The 21,729-nt window shown below is 38.8% G+C and overlaps 1 protein-coding gene across 2 annotated transcripts in view; it reads right to left on the minus strand.

Annotated features, from left to right (window-relative positions):
• Nucleotides 1–5,975: 5,975 nt before the first annotated feature.
• The window catches only part of LOC135085795 (uncharacterized), a 40,334-nt gene continuing 24,580 nt past the window's right edge, over nucleotides 5,976–21,729 (minus strand). The window contains exons 4-9 of one of the 2 annotated variants that reach the window (XM_063980598.1): nucleotides 15,311–16,088; nucleotides 14,551–14,640; nucleotides 11,600–11,668; nucleotides 8,631–8,711; nucleotides 7,424–7,503; nucleotides 5,976–6,151 (exon numbers count right to left, since the gene is read on the minus strand). In XM_063980598.1, coding sequence (XP_063836668.1) covers nucleotides 6,128–6,151; nucleotides 7,424–7,503; nucleotides 8,631–8,711; nucleotides 11,600–11,668; nucleotides 14,551–14,640; nucleotides 15,311–16,088 — 1,122 coding nt within the window. In that variant the 3' untranslated portion in view covers nucleotides 5,976–6,127. The remainder of the gene's footprint in view (nucleotides 6,152–7,423; nucleotides 7,504–8,630; nucleotides 8,712–11,599; nucleotides 11,669–14,550; nucleotides 14,641–15,310; nucleotides 16,089–21,729) is intronic. The other variant, XM_063980599.1, reaches the window with a different exon arrangement.

Raw genomic sequence — 21,729 nt, forward strand, 5'->3', positions numbered from 1 at the left:
CCATTTACACAAATCGCACGCACCCACATAAATATCGATATAGGTACATAAACAAAAAACAAATGCAAAAATTCGGAAAGAAAAAGAGCACCAAAGATAATAGAGAAATAAATTGAGAGGTCTCAGTCAAAATATGTATGCAGAGACCTGACGACCCAACCTTTGATTTATAATTTCTTAATTATATTAAAAACTTCTTGTTTTTCTTCCCGACGTCATATACAATGCGATTTTCATTAATTTTCTTTTTTTTGTATTATTTTTCAGTCTTTTTTTGCCTTTGTTCATTTTTTAAAACATAATTTATTTTGCTGAATTAATAATTTTGTATTTTTATTAGTGCCAAATGTCACATGCGATCTAAAATCATCTTTTTTGGCATTGCAAAAACTATCTTACAGGATTTATTAACCTTGTAATTAAAAATAAACCATTGGGCAAACTTCTAAATGAAAGTCTTTTTAAAATACTGTAAAATAATAATAAAAAATTATTCTTTGCCAGATCCAAGGCCACAATAAAAATCTATTTCTACATTAGTAAAATTATTTTCACCCAATGATTTTAATTACAGATTAAGAGACCTTTGGTGCCTATTACAAAAAAGTTAAACTCGCGATGAACTCTGGTTTTAAATTAAATGTAATTTAAACTAGTGATCAACGCGAGTTTAACTTTTTGTAATAAGGGGATAGTGTTGAAAATCAACAAGACTATAAAAACAAGAAAAAAGCATTTATAAACCAGACATGGGGAAGAAAACATAAATATTTGTCGTACAACCTAAATGACTGATGAATTTCCGTTTTGGGGTGTAATAGAAGCGAATAGAAGTGGTAGAAGTGGAAACGGAAGCAATTATTCAAGTCACTTCTGTGGAGTATGGAAATAATGGATGCATTATTGCAATAGTTTATCATGGTATACGAATCAAATTCAAATAACAAATAATGCGTGCATAATCATCGAACTCACTCATCGAAACTGAAAAATTTTTGGCTTTGTTTCTGAGTGGGAACAGTTTTTTTTACCTCGTTTTAAATAAATACATCGAATGTATGAATAATAAAAAGCCTTTTGCTCCTTCTAACTTCTTCTCAGTAGAAATACTTCTGTTTCCACTTCACTTCTATTCGCTTCTATGAAACACATCCTTGAACCCGCTAACATTCATTTTCGCTTCAAAACAATAAAAACTTTGGCAAGACACGTATTCGTTCACTATCAATGACAAATCTTCTCTAAGACAAAATTACTTTATTAAAAACAATTTTGTCGTATACCTCTTTATAAATAACCTATACGTCATATACCTCTATATCATATATGTACCTCATTGTCATCCACAGCGAACGCATGAAACCTTGTGACATCACGGACGTTGCACGAAAATGAACCTTAAATCCTACACATTACGATCGCACGTAAATTCGATAGTATATCACTTCTCGCTCGCGTCACGTTTTACACGTATTTTTTATGCTAACCCATTTGAGCATTCGTAGGGCGCTATCCAGCCTTTGAAAGTATGCAGAAACGACATTAATATATTAAAATATTTAGTTAAAATTACATATTTGTGGTTTAGTAGTTGGTTTAGGTAGACTTTCGCATTGAAAATGTACAAAAAACTACATAAACTTCCAAAAATAAGGTCAAAATCGAAACTGACGTTACATGGTATATTCATACTGTTACATGGCGATTTGTATGATTGTTACATGGCCATTATTGTAGCTTTGTCATATAAATTCCACACATTTTTTTTGCAATTAAAACTTGTCATATTACTTGTCAAGAAAATAAGAGGTAGATGAGGTACTTTTTTTACCTCAAAGTAGTAAGGTGTTTTTTAAAACTGGAAAGTTACACTTTTTCAAAACACAATTCAAATTCTAATATCACTTAGCAAAGACTAGATTTAGGAAGTCATTTAAAAAAATATTTTTCACAAAAATGCTGCCAAAACACGCGTATCGAGTCTAAAAAAAATCATTTTCTTACTAAAAACTAAATCTACTTTGTCTATGATTTTTTGAGATCTCATCATTAGTACCATAGAGAGAGTTTTAGTATTTCAGCATTTTTTAACTTAAAATTATTTTAATAGCATACTTTCAAAGTGATGAATAGCGCCCTAAGGGCCCTTACCCACGACAATCCAGTTTTGATCCAGTAATGTAGGACCACAATAGTGTGTATTTAAATTCCGAATTCTAACGGATCGCTTTTTTGCGGGACAACAAACGGGAATCCTGCAAAAATCCTGGGAAAGAGCCCACACACACCTTCCCTCGGTCGCAAAAGATAAATGGCAATTTTTAAAACTATGGTAACTCTAAAACATTTCACTTTAACCGCGACGCTGTAAACCTAAATTTAAATACACATGAACAAATATTAAATAAAATAAAAACAAAAATATACTCAAATTTTAACAGAAATATATGAATAAGTGGTTTAGTAAATAAATATCAACAAAGTAATTTTTTTAATGGTTTGATTTCGTGTTTTTTTTTGGTAAAAAATTTCGGTAATTCATTTAAATCAGTGATGCCCAACTTTTTGACTGTCGTTACCGGAAAAAATACCGGTAACGTCCCCGAAATGTTCCCAAAGTGTAGGAATATTGCGGAAAATACCGGGAATTCCCAGTATCTTTCCCTAAATTTTCCCACCTGATGGGAATATTGGGGAAGGTTACTGAGAAAGTTTCCAGCAACGAGACATCTTGATTTATTTATTCATATTTGAAACCTTTCGTAAACTTTTTGGCTCTTAGTGCCTTTTTGCTGTGATGCAGATTTTAACACGCGTGCAGATCTATAGCCTAATTCACGTATTTTTAAAATGTCGTTAACAGCAATATAATTACGCGCGAGCAATAAGGATGGGTAGCTTGGGGTCATTGGACAAAATTCTACGTGCTGACAGACCGGGCTTTAGAAGTCATCTTATTGAAAAACAGTCTTAAATTCGTACTCACGTGTCATTTCGATAGAACGATTACTCGATAGGATCGCAACTCAGCGATTTGTCATCCGATTAAAACAAACTGCAAAATAGGTACCTATAATAGGTGAATACCGCGGAGGCACGATCGAATACGCATAAAAACGAAATCGAAACAAAATCGGGCGATTAATACGTGAATACGAAAAGTGACTCCAGCGATCAAATCGCTTGCATGTCGTTGAAGTTTTGATACGTGAATAAGGCCACAGATCCTTATCACCAGAGTAAACACACTGACAAAATTTAGCGTTAATTAGCGGTGAGTTGCCCCGAATTTTGTCAGTGTGTGCGTGCGCGCCGCATACGTATTGGCGCGCTCACATACAAACCGCGCTCGGTGCGTTTCTATGAAAATGACTTACTCATTTGTATTTACTCTGGTATCACAAGAAAAAGACAATAGTGGTTGGGCACCATAGACAATTTACAATTCCGTTCCGTCTATGCATTCTTAAAAAATAAACTTTCAAGGTATACCTTGCACGATATCAACACATAAAATTGTCATTTAAAATCTAATCTTTTCGCTTTTAAAATAAGTGCTCTTTCAGAATGGTGACAACTATAAGGATGGTCAATGCACTAGTAGTGTTAGTAAGCTACCACAAAATAGGAAATTTTGAACTTTTAAATTTTTAAAATCGATTAAATTCATCAGAACAAAATATTTCATGTCAAACTCGAGATAAAAAATATCGACCATCGACCACCCCTATTAAAGTGAGCCACACGTTATCGACAACGCAAACAATCGACTAGTGACACAACACTATCACAATAGGTATCCAAGCTAGCGGCAGACTAGATTTTGTACTGTTGCTTTGCCTACGCAAAATTGATATAGTTATAGTCTGGTCGCTGAGCACGTTGAATTTTGTCCATTGACCCCAAGCTACCCATCCTTATCGCTCGCGCGTAATTATATTGCTGTCGCGACTGTGCGACGGGCGCCCGCAGTGAGTGTGCGAGCGCGACAGCAACATAATTACGCGCGAGCGATAAGGATGGGTAGCGCGGGGTCATTGGGCAAAATTTTACGTGCTCAGAGACCGGGCTTTAGTATAGTTGTTGCAATTCACGAAGGCGAATGAGCTTTACGTGTGTGGTGGCTCGCTACTGTTCGTTTTTAAAGTGTTGATAGACATTACACTATCGTTATGTGCATGTACACGTACACAAGTAAAACTCACTCGCCTTCGTGAGTTGCAAGAACCATAGAGCGTCAAACAGTTCGTGACACCCAAAGTGGCCAAAAAGTTGACAACACAACCTTATTCCAATGAGGGCTATCGTTTTTATACTTAACAGTTGGCACCCCTGGCGGTTGACAGGACCTTACTCTACAGTGGCGCCATCTTGATGAGTGCAAATGCGATAGTCCTTCTACCACTTTAGCGCTCACAAGTTGGCGCCACTGTCTTCGCTATTAGCAAGTGACAGGACCTTACTCTACCGTGGCGCTAACTGGTGAGCGCTAAAACGATAGCCCTCATTGTAACAAAGACGTGTTGCGAACTTTTGGCTACTTTGGGTGTCACGAACTATTTGACGCTGACTTTTACAACATTTCTTTTAGACAACGAAAAAGTTTCATCAAAGTATCAAAACTGCGTAGGCGAAATTTGACTCGGGTGATTGCCACATCAAAAAATTCGTGCTAAAAATCGTGCAACATAAACACTAAACTTTTTGAAACGGAAAAACAATATGAACTTCATGGTAAAACGACTCGGTGTAAAGCGTTTATATTTTTGCTAAAGATAGAGGCGCCATCTATGTGTCAAAAGTGAACAATATTTAGAAGTAGTTTAGCGTAGATGCCAACAGATGGCGCTATAAATATATTTCTTAAATTGCAAACAAAAAGTCAAAACTAAATTGAAAACTGACTAAAAGCAATGAGGGTTTTCGCGATTGAAAAATCCGCCAGATGGCAATACGTAGACGGGAGGTCCAAATGCTGCATGATTGGTTATTTTTGACATGACATTGACAGATATGTCAAAATCCACCAATCATGCACGTCTACGTATTGCCATCTGGCGGATTTTTCAATCGCGAAAACCCTCATTGAAATTGCTAAATTTTGGGCAATTTTGGCAATTGTGATGTCAAGGCAGTATTCAGGCAATTAAAAGATGGAAATAAAATTGACTGATTTTACCCAACCAATCGGATTCAAAAAAAGATGATGCTAAATTGCTAAAACTACATCTGTAGATGGGTCTATCTAGATTCTAGACATCTAACAAAAATATAAACGCTTTAGCCAAAAAAGCCGCAAGAAATATTCCAACACGATTTGAAAACAAAAATAAAATGTATATAGAAAATTTTAAATACGTAGTTTGTACGTTAGAGACGCTTGAAACAAAAGTCAATTCACAATCAACTCTCTGCCGTTGGATATAAGATCGACAATAAACAGATTTTAGCAAGACTTGTGAGTCTTGTTTCTATAGGCATAAACTTCAAAGTGTACCAACTTTTGTTATTTAGCGCCTGCATGTAATTTTAAGATCAACCTCTGAACGATTTGAAAATAGTGACGTCACACAGCGACGGTCATTTGTTCGATAAAATTTGAAATATGAACAACCAAAATATAAGCAAATATAAATATAAGTAAGGCGCGGCCTTCAAAAATAAAGAAAAAACGAAAAACAAAAAACAGCAAAATTTTTTTTATACAAAAACCTGCCTAAAATCTAACAATGCCCTCACATTTTAAGCAACCTAGTTTAAAACTTCAATGGGTTCTCTATGGTAATGCAAGATCACAGACAAAATAGAAAAGCAGTAATATAAATAAATCATAGATTTATGTAAATAAAACAATAAAACAAACAAAAATGGGTCAACCATTTTTTTGACATTGACATCTGTCAATGTAAATAAATTCATAAAAACTTTAGTTAAACAACGTAACAAAAAACATGCAATAAATACAATTTTTTGTTCAGAGGTTGATCGATTTTTTATCAATAAAAATATTTTTTATATCAATATAAAATAAAAATATGACTGTCCAGAGATTTTGTCATTTAGAAGATTTAGTTTATTGCTAAATATATATATTTATATATCAATTTCACCTTTGGAATGTCTCTCGTCACTGCAGGATCCTAGAAATATCCTGAAAACAAAAATAAATTACAATTAATTATATTGAAAAATTTAATAAATTTGCAAAACAAGTATAGTTTAGCTTTTTAGCGAGTATGTATTTAAACTAGCGGCCGCCCGCGACTTCGTACGGGTCCGTGGCCGAGTCCCCCTGTGTTCGACGCACCCGTGGTCGACGCCCCCGGTCAGATAGAAGCAATTTTTAATCAAATGTACAGTCAGTCACAAAAATATTTATAAACGAATAAATATTTATACTGATCGTACAAATAAATGTTTAATATTATTTTACCATAGTGATACCTAAAAATATAATAGGTTTTATTTTAACCTATCATATTTTATCATAGGTTTTATTTACTTATAATAACATGTAAATCGTTTTACCTAATCAAAATAATTGTAACAATCAGTCTTTAAAATAACTCTACTCTCTCTACATTTAACTAACTACAAATAAAAGTTTTAATTATAAAAGTTTTAAGTATTTTTAACAAAAAAATAAATACATCATTTTAAATAGCGTCAAACATGCATGGTTTTCGTTGACTGTACTTAGTGCAAAAACCGAAAAAAATATGATATTAAATTTATTTAAATCGGGGGCTTCAACCACGGGTGCGTCGAATACTGGGGGACTCGGCCACGGACCCCTTCGTACGCGTGGATCCCGTTTTACCCCCTTAGGGGCGAAGTTTCGTAAAATCCTTTCTTAGCGGATGCCTACGTCATAACATCTTCCTGCATGCCAAATTTCAGCCCGATCCGTCCAGTGGTTTGGCTGTGCGTTGATAGATCATTATGTCAGTCAGTCACCTTTGAGTTTTATAATATAGAAGACTGGAGACTAAAGGTTGATTTATATTTGTTTGACGTATTGTGTCGTGACGCATCAGAACGGAATAAGTTGTCATACGTCATTTAGTATGCGACACGTCAGAAGCCGATGGCGTCACTATTTTGCCAACTCAATTAAAATAATTTTTTAAAATTTTTGTAATTTCCACCGCCAAAAATCTTAATTTAAAATCAATTAAGTTATTAAGATCACAATGAAGTCTTTAAATTAAGTTACTTAAAAGTTGATTTGCTAACTTTGCACTTCAAACTCATGTTCTTCTGATATTTCGTTGCGGGTCCAATGACAGTCCCCCGGGACAAACTTGCCCTTCACTGGTTGTGTTATTGGCGGTCAAGCTGTAGATCCTGGCTACACAGGAGTTGCAGCGGTGGGAATGGTCCCGTATGCCCAGCAGTGGGACGTGAACTTGTGTATATTTACCTCATACCGCTGCAGTAAGTGTGGGCTGTTGTAGTGCGGACTCTCGCTGTAGAAGAACGGTCTTTTCATTGTGTTCTGCCCTGGGGACGAGAGAATATAGCAATAAATTAATAAACGACCTCATAAAGGTAGCAGGAAGGCGCTGGATGCAGGCCGCTACCAACCGGGCGATGTGGAAACGATTGGGGGAGGCCTATGTTCAGCAGTGGACGTCCTGTGGCTGAAATGATGATTTCTATTGATGGTGCGGCAACTCTAGACATAAGTGTTGCAAGTATAAAATATTCGTGGACCAGTAATAAATTGATAGCTGTTGGGAACCGATACGTGGACCAACCTCTTTTTGATATTCTCTATGTTTTTATACTTTTTTTACTCTTTTTGATACCTTTTGTTTAGTTTTGAAGTTTATGTTTTTGATAGCCGTTGTGGGCATATATTGCAGAAATACACCTTTATTCTGAACCAAAGGTTTTTCTTATTTCCGCACGCCCGAGCGGCTGTCCGCTACAATAGCCAATAGCTTTTTTTTCAATTTCACACAGAGCTATACCCAAAATAAGTTAAAAGTATTGATAGTATCTATTCGATAAAATATACGTTAATTACTGAATATTTATTTAAATGACTGTATCAAATAAATGAAACAATACGTTGCTAAGCTAAGACATAAAACGTCTAACATGACAGTATCGATATTACGATATTACAATATTATCGATTCTATTGAAAACTTATATGGACAAAAATCACAGTAAATAAGAAGAATTTCAATCAAAATGATATCTGTTGCAGTCAAAACTCATAAATAATCGGTCAAAACCACTTTTGACCGGAAAAATCAGTCTTAAAGTGATATTGACCAAGGGCATCAGTCAAAACCACTTTTGACTGATTTTTGCAGACAAAAGTTTGACTGTAATATATCTATAATGTACTCTTTCTCAGAGTTTAAATGAGAAATGTATTAATATTGAATAAATCTTTTATTTTACAGAGCAACACATGCGTTTATTTTATCTCTGAGAAAGAGTACATTATAAAACGACATTTAAAGTTTATTATTATCTCTTAAAATATCTTCATATTTTCCACAATGACTTTTCATTGTGACATTCATTTGATAGACGTCAAAGTCATAGACAAACCATAGACCTTAAAGTAAAAAGTATTCACTTTACATATCAATCAAAAGTATGTGACTCACAGAGTTGCGTGTGCGCGGCGAGCGCGTTCTGCTTGGCGATCAGCAGCTCGGGCCCGGGCCGCGCCTCGCCGTAGTAGCCGCCTGCGGACACAGATACATATTATACAGGGTGTTAGGTAAATGGGTATATGAGCCGACACTAGCCCATGTTAACATGGGCATATAAATGGTATGTAGTCCAGTCATTATAGTAAGTTCACCTCGGAATTCGAGATACCCAGCTGTAAGTCTGTAAATACGTGTATATTGACACCCTAAAAGTTGTCTCAAAACCTACATATGGTAGGGTGTAAGCAACTATTAAATTTCAAGGTCAACGGTCACAAAAATCGGTTTTTTGCGCTTTTTTTAGAAATATCTCATTTCCTGTGGGTTTTTTGCTATTTGTATTTATTATCAATATTGTAGAATACTAAATTCTCTACAAATTTTGTTTAAAAACTTTTTTTATACGGTGAACCGTTTTCGAGATAGAGGGCGGAGAGCGCGCGGTCACTGCATCACTTCAGGTCTACTTAAGCGGTTTAGATTTTTCATACAAAATGATTTTCCCGCTAATTCCTGTGGGAATTTCGGGAATTCCTTGTTGTAACTAAGCTTTGAGTTTACTAAGGTACCTACATGCCAAATTTCAAGCGTCTAACTTCCGTTAAGCGTTTAGATTTTTCATACAAAAGGATTTTCCCGCTAATTCCTGTTCCCGTGGGAATTCCTAAGTATACTATAACCTGCCCAGGTGTATGAAGAATAATTGTACCAAGTTTCGTTAAAATCCGTCGAGTAGTTTTTGTTTCTATAAGGAACATACAGACGGACAGAATTCTATACATGAAAGATATTTTCAAAATAACTATCAGGGGGTGATTAGTGATCGATACTGATGCCAAAAATGCAATCAGTAAAATTTTTGTCTGTCTGTCTGTCCGTCTGTATGTTCCTTATAGAAACAAAAACTACTCGACGGATTTTAACGAAACTTGGTACAATTATTCTTCATACACCTGGGCAGGTTATAGTTTACTTAGGAATTCCCACGGGAACAGGAATTAGCGGGAAAATCCTTTTGTATGAAAAATCTAAACGCTTAACGGAAGTTAGACGCTTGAAATTTGGCATGTAGGTACCTTAGTAAACTTAAAGCTTATTTACAACAAGTAATTACCGAAATTCCCACGGGAATTAGCGGGAAAATCCTTTTGTATGAAAAACCTAAACCGCTTAAGTTGACCTGAAGTGATGCAGTGACCGCGCGCTCTCCGCCCTCTATCTCGAAAACGGTTCACCGTATAAAAAAAATTTTTATACAAAATTTGTAGAGAATTTAGTATTCTACAATATTGATAATAAATACAAATAGCAAAAAACCCATAGGAAATGAGATATTTCCAAAAAAAGCGCAAAAAACCAATTTTTGTGACCTTTGACCTTAAAATTTAATAGTTGCTTACACCCTACCATATGTAGGTTTTGAGACAACTTTTAGGGTGTCAATATACAAGTATTTACAGACTTACAGCTGGGTATCTCTAATTCCGAGATTCTTACCTAATTTAAGCTTAAATGACTGGACTAATGGTGAAGTCAGAAAATTGATATCTTCATTTTAATTATTTTAATTTTCATACAAATCGGATTTTATAAAATTTATTTTGTATGAAAATTAAAAAAATTAAAATGATGATATCAAATTTCTGACTTCACCATACCATTTATATGCCCATGTTAACATGGGCTAGTGTCGGCTCATATACCCATTTGCCTAACACCCTGTATAGATTCACCGTTCAAAATCAAATCAAATCTATAAATAACAATAATAAAATCATATTTATGTGGGATTGTGAGATTATTCTATTGAAAATAATGGATAATCGTGGTTTTTCATTTTATTAAAACAGTCTTCTTCTAATCGTACATCTTTCTTAGACAGCTAACGTCATCCACCAAATCTGACATCTCACCATAAACTTATCCTACTTCCTACTAATATTATAAAGGCGAAAGTTTGGATGTCATGATGTTTAGATGTCTGGATGTTTGTTACTCTTTCACGCAAAAATTACTGAACGGATTTTTTTAAAACTTTACAGTATTATGGTTTATAACCCAAATTAACATATTATAGGCTATAATTTATGACGATCTGTGACAAACTAAATTTCACGCGGGTGAAGCCGCGGGCGATAGCTAGTTTTTTTTACATATAAAAGCAAATTCAGAATTTTTTTTTGTTTTTATTCTTATTTCTAAGTATAAAAGCAATAAAAATAAGCTATGTTTAACCCGTGCGCAAAAATACTGTAGACGGTTGTAATAATAATTAAAATCCATACAAATAAGTGTCCTCCTTTGTTTAATTTCGAATATCCTTTTATTTCGACCAATTACGAATTGGACCAATGAAAAAATTTACTAATCGCGAATTTATAATTTTTTTACGAAGTTCCATGGACACTCATACCTGCCTACAGTATGGCCTACAGCGCCAAAATGGCTAAACTCAAATAGGCACAGAAATATTATGACAGCAGCCAGTCCAGTGTGTAATAATACAGGTCAGTGATATGTATTAAACCCTTTACAATGTAGGTCTTTAAAAATAAAATAAACTAGGCCAAGGAATTGTAGCCCAGTGTGAGGGACTGGTGGCTGAAATATATTTCAAAAGAGAAACCTATGCGGATCAACAGTAGGCTGAGTGACACTAGTGAGCGCGTTTAAAAACGTATGAAAATTTTAGTTTTTGAACGTTTCCCGCTAGGGGCGCTGTACAATCATTTAATGTCATTTTTTGACGCGCTCACTAGTTTACTCACTTCATTCGATATAGACTGTGTTAAAAATTATGAAGTTTAGTTCTAGAATGTTTCCGCTAGGGGCACTGTACAATCCGTCATAAATTGTGTTGCGTCATAAAGTGACGTAAACTCACACTACGCCCCCAGAAAGTAATAATCGAATGGACTCACCAGTGACGTTATTGTGCCCATTGCTGGGAAAGTATGGGCTGCCTTGCGGCTGCATTACGTTATCACAGCCTGCAATAACAAAATAATACATTTAAAGTTAAAGTATTGTTGTTTTGTACCGAGTTGAGGAAATTAATTTTCCATACAAACATTTTTGCGATATTTATCTAAGCGTCCACTTGTCGGTATCGTACGCAACGGACGCATCGTACGAAACACATCGTATCGGATGTACGATGCGGACAGGTGGACGCACTTATATGAGTTTCCATATAAATAATACTACGATCCGTTGCGTGCGATACGTCCGATGCGTACGCTTAGCTTTTTAGAGAACCACCAATCTGTATTTTATGTTTTGTCGGTAGATTGAAAAAATGTGACAATATTAAGGTATATCGTCGCTTGCCTCTCTAACTGACATTTTGAAAAATGTTCAGGTGATTAGACAGATCGATTCGTCTTGCGAAACTGATTATGATGGTGTAGAACTGTAGATAACTCAGTTTCGAAAAAAATGTCAGATACGTCAGTTAGAGAGGCAAGCGACGATATATGGGGATACATGGGGATGGTCCCCCCCCCCCCCTTTCAAACTGAAACCCAAGAAGCTCTGAAACAACTGTATGCCAGATTCGTGGGAACGAGTCCTGACCATAAAATAAATATACCTAGCGGAATAGAGCGACAAAGAACTGAGCGAGCGAGATGTCACTAGTGGCAACACTGTATGATAAAAAGCGTGATGCCGTCGCCGTCACATCAAACTGAACCATTTTTTGCAACTATTTGACAGTTCAGAGGCACGCAGTGGCACGCTGAATGAACTCTAAGATATTTTCATATTTTACGGGAGTGAAATAGTGGATGTTTATGAGAAAGTGCTTCAAAAACGTGATGATTGATTGATTTATTGTATAGTTCCAAAATACTGAACTGTCCTATCCATGACATTGACAGTGGGGCGCCACCGTCAATATCGGATCGCTGGTTCCGATTTTTGCCATGTTGGAAACCATATAGTTGAACGATGGTAGCGCCCCCCTGTCACTGAGTTTGGTGGGACAGTTCAGCGTGGGTCATCTATACAAAACAGTGAAATAATCCTGACACTGACACACAAATGACATCCAGTGTCATTCGAAATCGGTTTCGTTTGACAGCTCGTGGTTGTTGCTCTTTTCCGAAGGATTTTTTTTTATCCACAACGAGGAAGCTCTTGGCCTGTATCTCACCTGATGGTAAGTGACGATCAGGCCGAAGGTAGAAGCGAGCTTCACCCGGAATCCTCAACCACGGAGGAACTGGCTACCTTACCTCTAACTGCCGGAACACAACAATGCTGTTGGGGGGCGTCCATTAATTACGTGAGACGTTTAGGGAGGGGGAGGGGGTCTGGAAAAATCTCACCAAAGGGGGCGGGGGGGTTGAAAAATTGCCAAAATTGTCTCACGTAATTAATGGACGCCCCCTTAACATTGTTGTTAATATTAACTTTCTGGTGCTTACCAGCTTCGGGCTCCTGCTTGACAGGTGCGTGAGGTCAGAGTAAATACAAATGAGTAGGTTAACTTCATAGAAACGCACCGAGCGCGGTTTGTATGTGAGCGCGCCAATACGTATGCGGCGCGCACGCACACACTGACAAAATTTAGCGGGGATTAGCGGGGAGCCAGTCGTGGTTGCGCCAAAATTCGCCCGGTTGGTAGAAGCCTGCATCCAGCGCCTTGCAGTTACCTTCATCGGATCGTCGGTCCACCTAGTAGGGCCTAGTCTAGATTACGATTACTCACCAGCTTCGGGCTCCTGCTTGACATGGTGCGTAAGATGTTCCACTATCCTCGCTTCCCGCAGACGCCGCGACGCTTATAGGGTGCGTGTGCAAGGACACGACTACCCTAATAGAGCCCAAGGGATGGGGCCTACCCACAAAAGGGGGCTTACTTACTAAAGGCCGAAGGGCGGGGTCTTCCCTACTAAAGACCGAATGGCGGGGTCTTCCCTAGTAAAAACCGAATGGCGGGATCTTTCCTTTTAAAGACCGAATGGCGGGGTCTTTCCTTTTAAAGACCGAAGGGCGGGGTCTTTCCTTTTAAAGGCCGAAGGGCGGGGCCTACTTCACTCTCACAAATATCCCGTTTGCAAGGTGCCGCAAAAAACAATCCGTTCCAAAGAATTCGATTTTGTTATACACACACAAGTCTAGTTTTGGGGGATCCGGTAATGCAGGCTCCTGCAAAACTGGATTGCCGTGGGAAAGAGCCCTAATTTTGACATTCGTCCACACTCTTTTGAGGGGGACCCCCAATCCAGTTGTTTTCCCCAATCCTTCCTCCAGTAGGAGATTTTCTCCTTGTATCCCTGGGAGGACTGACCCCTGCTGTAACGGCTACAACCACAGAATAATAATAAGTACTACGTACAGAAGTTTTACTTCGCGAAGGTATTTAAAAAAATGTATGCTCAATGTCATTAACAATATGGTGTAATTTAGCCTGTCTCAAGAGTCAAGCACCATTTTGTTGACAAACGTCAGTGATCGGCACTGCGCCGAAGCTATAGGGCTGACTTCGGTAAAATGATGTGACGTGAGGTGCCAAACTGCGGAAAATGGCGGAGGAAATACATGATTTAGCATGAATTATCATGAATAATATTAACTACTTATTTACCTCTCAGTGTCTTGAGGCAACTTAAAAAAGTACATTCTGTGTTTTTATTATTATTTAGGCAGTTAAATACTGCACAGTATTTAGTACACCATTTTCTTTATTTTCTTCCATCATACACAAGAATACGCGTGCGTGAGTCAATGTTCGCTCGTATGTGAGGCCTTGTCGAATAGTATCCTGTAGGTGGGCCATCGTGCGTGTTTTGTTTTCGATGTAAACTCGCGGAGATGAACAGGCCTGGTACAACTCTCAAGCAACTTGCTCCTTGTTCCCTCTTACCAGCTTCGGGCTCCTGCTTCACGTGGTGCGTGAGGTGCTCCGCTATCCTCGCTTCTCGCAGACGCCGCGAGGCGTATAGGGAATTCGCATCTGAAAGGGAAACAACCATGTTTACAGCGAGTTATGAAGTCCGGTCGCCGAGCACGTAGAATTTCGTCCAATGACCCCAAGCTACCCATCCTTGTCGCGACTGTGCGACGGGCGGTCGCAGTGAATGTGCGAACGCGACAGCAATATAATTACGCGCGAGCGATAAGGATGGGTAGCTTGGGGTCGTTGAACGAAATTATACGTGCTCGGCGACCGGACTTTAGACCCAATACAGTGAGCTGTCCCTCCCGTGACATTGACAGGGCGCCATAGACAGGGGAGCACCATCGTCAATACTGGATCGCTGGTTTCGATTTTTGCCATGTTGGAAACTAGGTATACATATAGTTGAACGATGGTGGCGCCCCCTGTCAATGAGTTTGGTGGAACAGTTCATCTATAAAAAGGTTTTAACGCAGAACGTCATATTCGCAGAATGTCATCGAGAAAAATTTGGTCACTTTCTCACAAAGAAACTTTCGCAGAATGTCACATTCGAAAAATGTCATTCACAATTTTTTTCCTGTATCTTTTTGAAAATGTGAATGACATTCTGCGATTGTGACCTTTTTCAAAAGTGACATTCTGCGATAGTTACTTTTTGAGAGTGTCACTGTGACGTGCTAATTTTTAGACACCCTGTATAAAAGATAAATAAAAAATATCTCACCCAATTGGTCCTTAGTCCGCTCGTACAAAAACTTGTCTTCCTCGACATTTATATCTATCTCTTGTTTTATATGATTCTCATTGAAAAAGTTCTGATTCTCAGTAACCCTGTGTTGTTCCTGCAACATTTGAAGATTCTGCTGTTGATTCCTTAGTATATCCACGCTATCCGGATATCCGTTCTGGTACCACGCATCCGGACGGTTGCTGTACCCTTTATCACTGAACGTCGGGTACAAATCCATTTTCGGGTACGATTCCATCGATTTGGGGTACGATTCTAACGGTTTTTCGTACCCGTTGTGCGATTTTCTTTCTAGCGCGTATTTTTCGGCTTCGTTATTGTATTCCTCGTTCGTTTGAGGTATGTAATCATCTTCTGTTTTGGTGTAGTCTTTAGGCGTGTCGTATTTCTCTGTATCTTTGTGGAACGTATCTTTTGGGAACGCGTCTTTCTGATACGTATCTTTTGGGAACGCGTCTTTCTGATACGTATCTTTTGGGAACGCCTCTTTCTGATACGTATCTTTTGGGAATGCGTCTTTTTGATACGTATCTTTTGCGTATTGGCTCTGTTCTTTGTAGTTCTGGTAGTCTACTTCTAAAGGCTTGTCTTCAAAGCCTTGTGTATCATCTTCTTCGGACTGCACAGGGTCAGTTTGCATGATGGCGTCCTGTTTCTTTGGCTTGGGGTGATGAGGCGCATTGTGGGGCATTGGGGGCTGTTGTGGGGATATCGTGTGGGCGATCGCGCTGAGAGTCTGAAGACGGTAGGCTAGCTGTAACAATGAAGGGTTTAATTGTTATTCAAAATGTAGTAGTTTCCTTGCGTGATCGAATCAGAAATGAGGAGATCCGTAGGAGAACCAGAGTGACTGGCATAGCCCGCAGAATCGCTAAAATCAAGTGGCAGTGGGCGGGGCACATAGCTCGAGGAGCTGATAGCCGCTGGGGCAGGAAAGTTCTTGAGGGGCGACGACGAGCCAGAAGACGTAGCGTGGGCAGGCCTCCCACTAGGTGGACCAACGATCTGGTGAAGGTCGCGGGAGGTGCCTAGATGCCAGCGGCGCAGGAGTCAGGACCGGTCCTTGTGGAAATCCTTGGGGGAGGCCTTTGTCCAGCAGTGGACATCTTTCGGCTGAAACGAACGAACTAGACAACGGATATTATAGTAACACCCAGACCCGTCACAGAAATTAAAATGCATCATTTCAAACTCTGGCCGGCCCGGGAGTCGAACCCGGGTCCTCTCGGCATAGTAGTCCGTTCTGAACCACTGCACCAAACGGCTGACAAGTCTCACTATGTTTCGCCTAGTTGGTTGGTGAAGTTTCTTGAAAGCAATTTATATCTAGCAGTGTCAAAGATTGAAATGATGATGATGAATCATAATATTATTACATAAGGATCCTGTTGGATCCTTGTTGTCTTCAATAGACAACAAAATACCCGGTCGCCTAGCCTTGTGGTACTACCACAGAATAATAATAAGTACTACGTACAGAAGTTTTACTTCGCGAAGGTATTTAAAAAAAATTATGCTCAATGTCATTAACAATATGGTGTAATTTAGCCTGTCTCAAGAGTCAAGCACCATTTTGTTGACAAACGTCAGTGATCGGCACTGCGCCGAAGCTATAGGGCTGACTTCGGTAAAATGATGTGACGTGAGGTGCCAAACTGCGGAAAATGGCGGAGGAAATACATGATTTATAGATGACCCACGCTGAACTGTCCCGCTAAACTCAATGACAGGGGGCGCTACCATCGTTCAACTATATGGTTTCCAACATGGCAAAAATCGGAACCAGCGATCCGGTATTGACGGTGGCGCCCCACTGTCAATGTCATGCATAGGACAGTTCAGTATTTTGGAACTATAGCATGAATTATCATGAATAATATTTTTACCTCTCAGTGTCTTGAGGCAACTTAAAAAAGTACATTCTGTGTTTTTATTATTATTTAGGCATTTAAATACTGCACAGTATTTAGTACACCATTTTCTTTATTTTCTTCCATCATACACAAGAATACGCGTGCGTGAGTCAATGTTCGCTCTTATGTGAGGCCTTGTCGAATAGTATCCTATAGGTGGGCCATCGTGCGTGTTTTGTTTTCGATGTAAACTCGCGGAGATGAACAGGCCTGGTACTACGCAAGTCGCGGGTTCGATATCCGTAGAATACAAACATGGTAATACAGTGTGAGTCACGTTAAAGTGTACATATGAAAATAGATGAAACTAGACCTATTTTTATCGACAAAAAAGAGGTCAAAATTTTTTTTTTTTTTTATAGATTTTTTTTTCCAATTACTTATTGTAAAGAAAACGTAATAACTTTTAAACTAAGAAGTATATCCTGTTAAAATAAAAACAGTAATAATGCTAAATGACAGGCGATACTAAAAAAATACATAAAACACACAAAAAAGGCCAAAAAATAATAAAAAATGATACTTTTTGAAAAAAATCTGCTTTTAAATTCGTGTTTTTTTTGGTTATTTGATAAAGAAGAACGGTCATGCCCCATACAAAAAAAACCCAGACCCGACAGAAACGAGACATACCTCAGTTTTTTTGTCATGTCTTAATTAGTTAAATTATATATTTTTTATATTCGAAATCTATGTATAACACCAAAATATTACCCTTTGTTTTTGTTCAGGCGTTATACAAAAACTAATACAAAATGCCTATTTATCACCAAAATTGGTAAATGTATGTACCTAAATGTCTATTACAGCTGCTATGGAATGTATCTAGGTGACCGGGAGATACAGCCGGATTATACAGGGTGGTTATACATATGGAACCATAAGTGATCTCACTCGATTATTTCTAAACTATACAAGATATCGAAAAACTAGTTACTTACTGATTTTAGTTTACTGATTCTGAAAGTGCTTCACGAGCACTTTCAAATGGTGCCAATAATAGGTTACAGATTATGGAAGCAGGTAACATTGAATTTTTGGATTTTGTAACTTCTCGTTTCCAACCTGTATAATCCGGCTGTATCTCCAGGTCACCTAGATACATTCCATAGCAGCTATTTAGGTACATACATTTACCAATTTTGGTGATAAATAGGCATTTTGTATTAGTTTTTGTATGACGCCTGAACAAAAACAAAGGGTAATAATTCGGTGTTATACATAGATTTCGAATATAAAAAATATATAATTTTACTAATTAAGACATGACAAAAAAACTGAGGTATGTCTCGTTTCTGTCGGGCCTGGGTCACAGATGACCGTTCTTCTTTCTCCAAAAAATGCCCCTATAACCGGTGATTTTTATTACTTTGTATTATTCCCTATCGTATTACCTTCGTAAAACCAAAAATCGCATGTCTTTACCCCTATCACAACGTTTGCAATTATCGTTTGAACAAAGGCCTGCCACAACATTATTCTCCGCTACAGGTAGAGACAATTTTAATGCAACAGTGCCGAAATATCGGAAACTCAAAAATAAGCAATCCCGTCAGTAATAATAATTTTACAAACATGGTAGCCATAGGAATGTAACGTATTTTTTGTTTCCACTCATGATATTTGACACGCGAAAAGTAAATCGCAATTTTGGAAGATTAAATGCAAAACATGTTTAAAGTTTCGACTTTGAAATAACTTTGTATTGTGTGGGTTCATGATGGGAATTTTTTATTACTTTAACATGTGCAAGCATGTCAAAAATATTGTACAGCAAGCACCCTATAAATATCTAAATATATAAAACTCAAAGGTGACTGACTGACATAGTGATCTATCAACGCACAGCCCAAACCACTGGACGGATCGGGCTGAAATTTGGCATGCAGGTAGATGTTATGACGTAGGCATCCGCTAAGAAAGGATTTTACGAAACTCCACCCCTAAGGGGGTAAAACGGGATCCACGCGTACGAAGTCGCGGGCGGCCGCTAGTTCACAAACATAACTAAGACCGGTCTGTCTTTATGGAAATCCTTGGGGGAGGCCTTTGTCCAGCAGTGGACGTCTGTCGGCTGAAACGAACGAACGAGCAGTGGAATAAACGTGGTCCATTTACGGACAAAATTTCATTTAATTTAAACGATTCATTTAGTTTTTGCAGTCATGCATCGAGCGAGTGACTAGCACGTGCTGTTTTGTCTCTATGTACATTACCTGTGCGTTTTCCTTGTAGACATTTTTTTACTTTATACGAAATTCAACAAAAACATGCTTTACATAATATACTTGTAGATTCGTGTGTTAAACACTTGCACCTTATGCGACTGTCTTAGATGATATTATGCTACTAATACTAACATTTTTATTTATTTATTTATTTAAAACTTATATGCACATAGAACGGTGTACATAACATATACCTGCATGCCAAATTTCAGCCCGATCCGTCCAGTGGTTTGGGCTGTGCGTTGATAGTTCACTATGTCAGTCAGTCAGTCAGTTGGTCACCTTTGAGTTATTATATTGAGATACAGGCGTAAAAATTCCACTTTTTTCACCCGGGTGAGCAAATTTATTTGCAGGAAAGTTCTCGAGTGGCGACCACGAGCCGTAAGACGTAGCGTGGGCAGGCCTCCCACTAGGTGGACCGACGATCTGGTGAAGGTCGAGGGAGGTGCTTGGAGGAGCGGTCGTTATGGAAATCCTAGGGAAGGGCCTTTGTCCAGCAGTGGACGTTATTTGGCTGAAACGAAATAACCCTTCTTCTGGCGCAGTGATTAATCTATACTAATATTATAAATGCGAAAGTAACTCTGTCTGTCTGTCTGTCTCGCTTTCACGCCTAAACCACTGAACCGATTTTGAAATTGACACTGAAAATTTGGCATATAGATAGTTTGAGTCCCGGGAAAGGACATAGGATGTTTTTTTTATCTCGGTTTTTGAAACAGGGCGCGCGCGATAAAGTTTTTCTGTGACAGACAAAATTCCACGGACGAAGCCGCGGGCGGAAAGCTAGTATTACTATAGTTCGAAAAAATAATGTAACATTCTAAAAAAAAATAACTTCGAGAGGGTTGAAAATTGAAATTTCACCCCACTTATGGGTTTTTTCTCTAAGATTGAATGTATAAAACGCCCTTAGAGTTTGTCGGGCAGATTGTATAGATATTCAAACGATGCTTGCTTAAGTCAAGCAGCAAATCGAACGCACAGCGATGAATAGAGCTGAGATTGGTTCGTATGTCACCCTGTGCGTCCACGCGCACTGTGAGACCTCATAGTAATGTTTGTGAATACGGGCGAAAATCTCGTGACAACACGCAGTGAGCACGTGTTGGCGAGGTGACGTCACGCTCAGCTGTTTCCATACAAATTTAAACGCTATCTTTTTACTATCGAACGAGCAAACTGAAAACCTCCTCCTTTTTGAAATGGTTAAAAAGAAAATATTAATAGTGACTGAGTTTTTTGCGCTGCTTCTTCTTAGCACTGGCCCATTTATTGTCCCGAAGCAGTGGTAGGGTTAATACTGGGACGTGTAAAGTGCTTTTTAAAAGCCTACTTGCATAAAGAAATAAGTTTTTTAGACGATCGAATCAGAAATGAGGAGATCCGTAAACGAACTAACGTCGCTGACATAGCCCGACGGATTAGCAAGCTGAAGTGGCAATGGGCAGGGCACATAGTACGCAGAACTGACGGCCGATGGGGCAGCAAGGTTCTGGAATGGAGGCCGCGTACCGGAAAACGCAGCGTGAGACGTCCACCCACAAGGTGGACCGACGACCTCATAAAAGTCATAGCAGGAAAGGGATCAACACCGTATCACCTTTCGCGCGCTGTCAACCGCCAAGCGAGGCGTTTACGTTACGGCGCGGATATGTGTGCAGTATGAAGTTTCATACAAAAATACTGATCGCCTCGAGTTGATACGGTTACGATCCGTTTCTGGGTTGATAAGTATGCTTCGTCCTTAAAGGTAGCAGACATTCAACTTTACAAAGTATAGATCGTTTCATCCACGAAGACGCGCCCCACCATTCTTCCGCTGTTTGAGTGTTATCGGTACACGCTAAATGATCCATGAGTGCACACGCACACTACAATAATGCCTTACGGATTGCTCGGACCACACTCCCCGCACCCCGCGCGACCGAGACCTAACATTGGTGGAGCGCGTCTTCGTGGATGATCTATGAATTAATTATGCTTGTATGCTATACCACCGACCTCATAAAGGTAGCAGGAAGGCGCTGGATGCAGGCCGCTACCAACCGGGTATATGGAAATCATTGGGGGAGGCCTATGTTCAGCAGTGGACGCCCTGTGGGGCTGAAAGGATGTTCGTTCATTTCAGCCAAAAGACGTCCACTGCTGGACAAAGGCCTCCCCCAAGGTTTTCCGCAATGAACGGTCCCCCAGGCTCTTCCCGCGACCTTTACCAGATCGTCGGTCCACCTAGTAGGAGGCCTGCCCA

This window comes from Ostrinia nubilalis, chromosome 29 (assembly GCF_963855985.1).
Source record: "Ostrinia nubilalis chromosome 29, ilOstNubi1.1, whole genome shotgun sequence".
NCBI classification, from domain to species: Eukaryota; Metazoa; Arthropoda; class Insecta; order Lepidoptera; family Crambidae; genus Ostrinia; species Ostrinia nubilalis.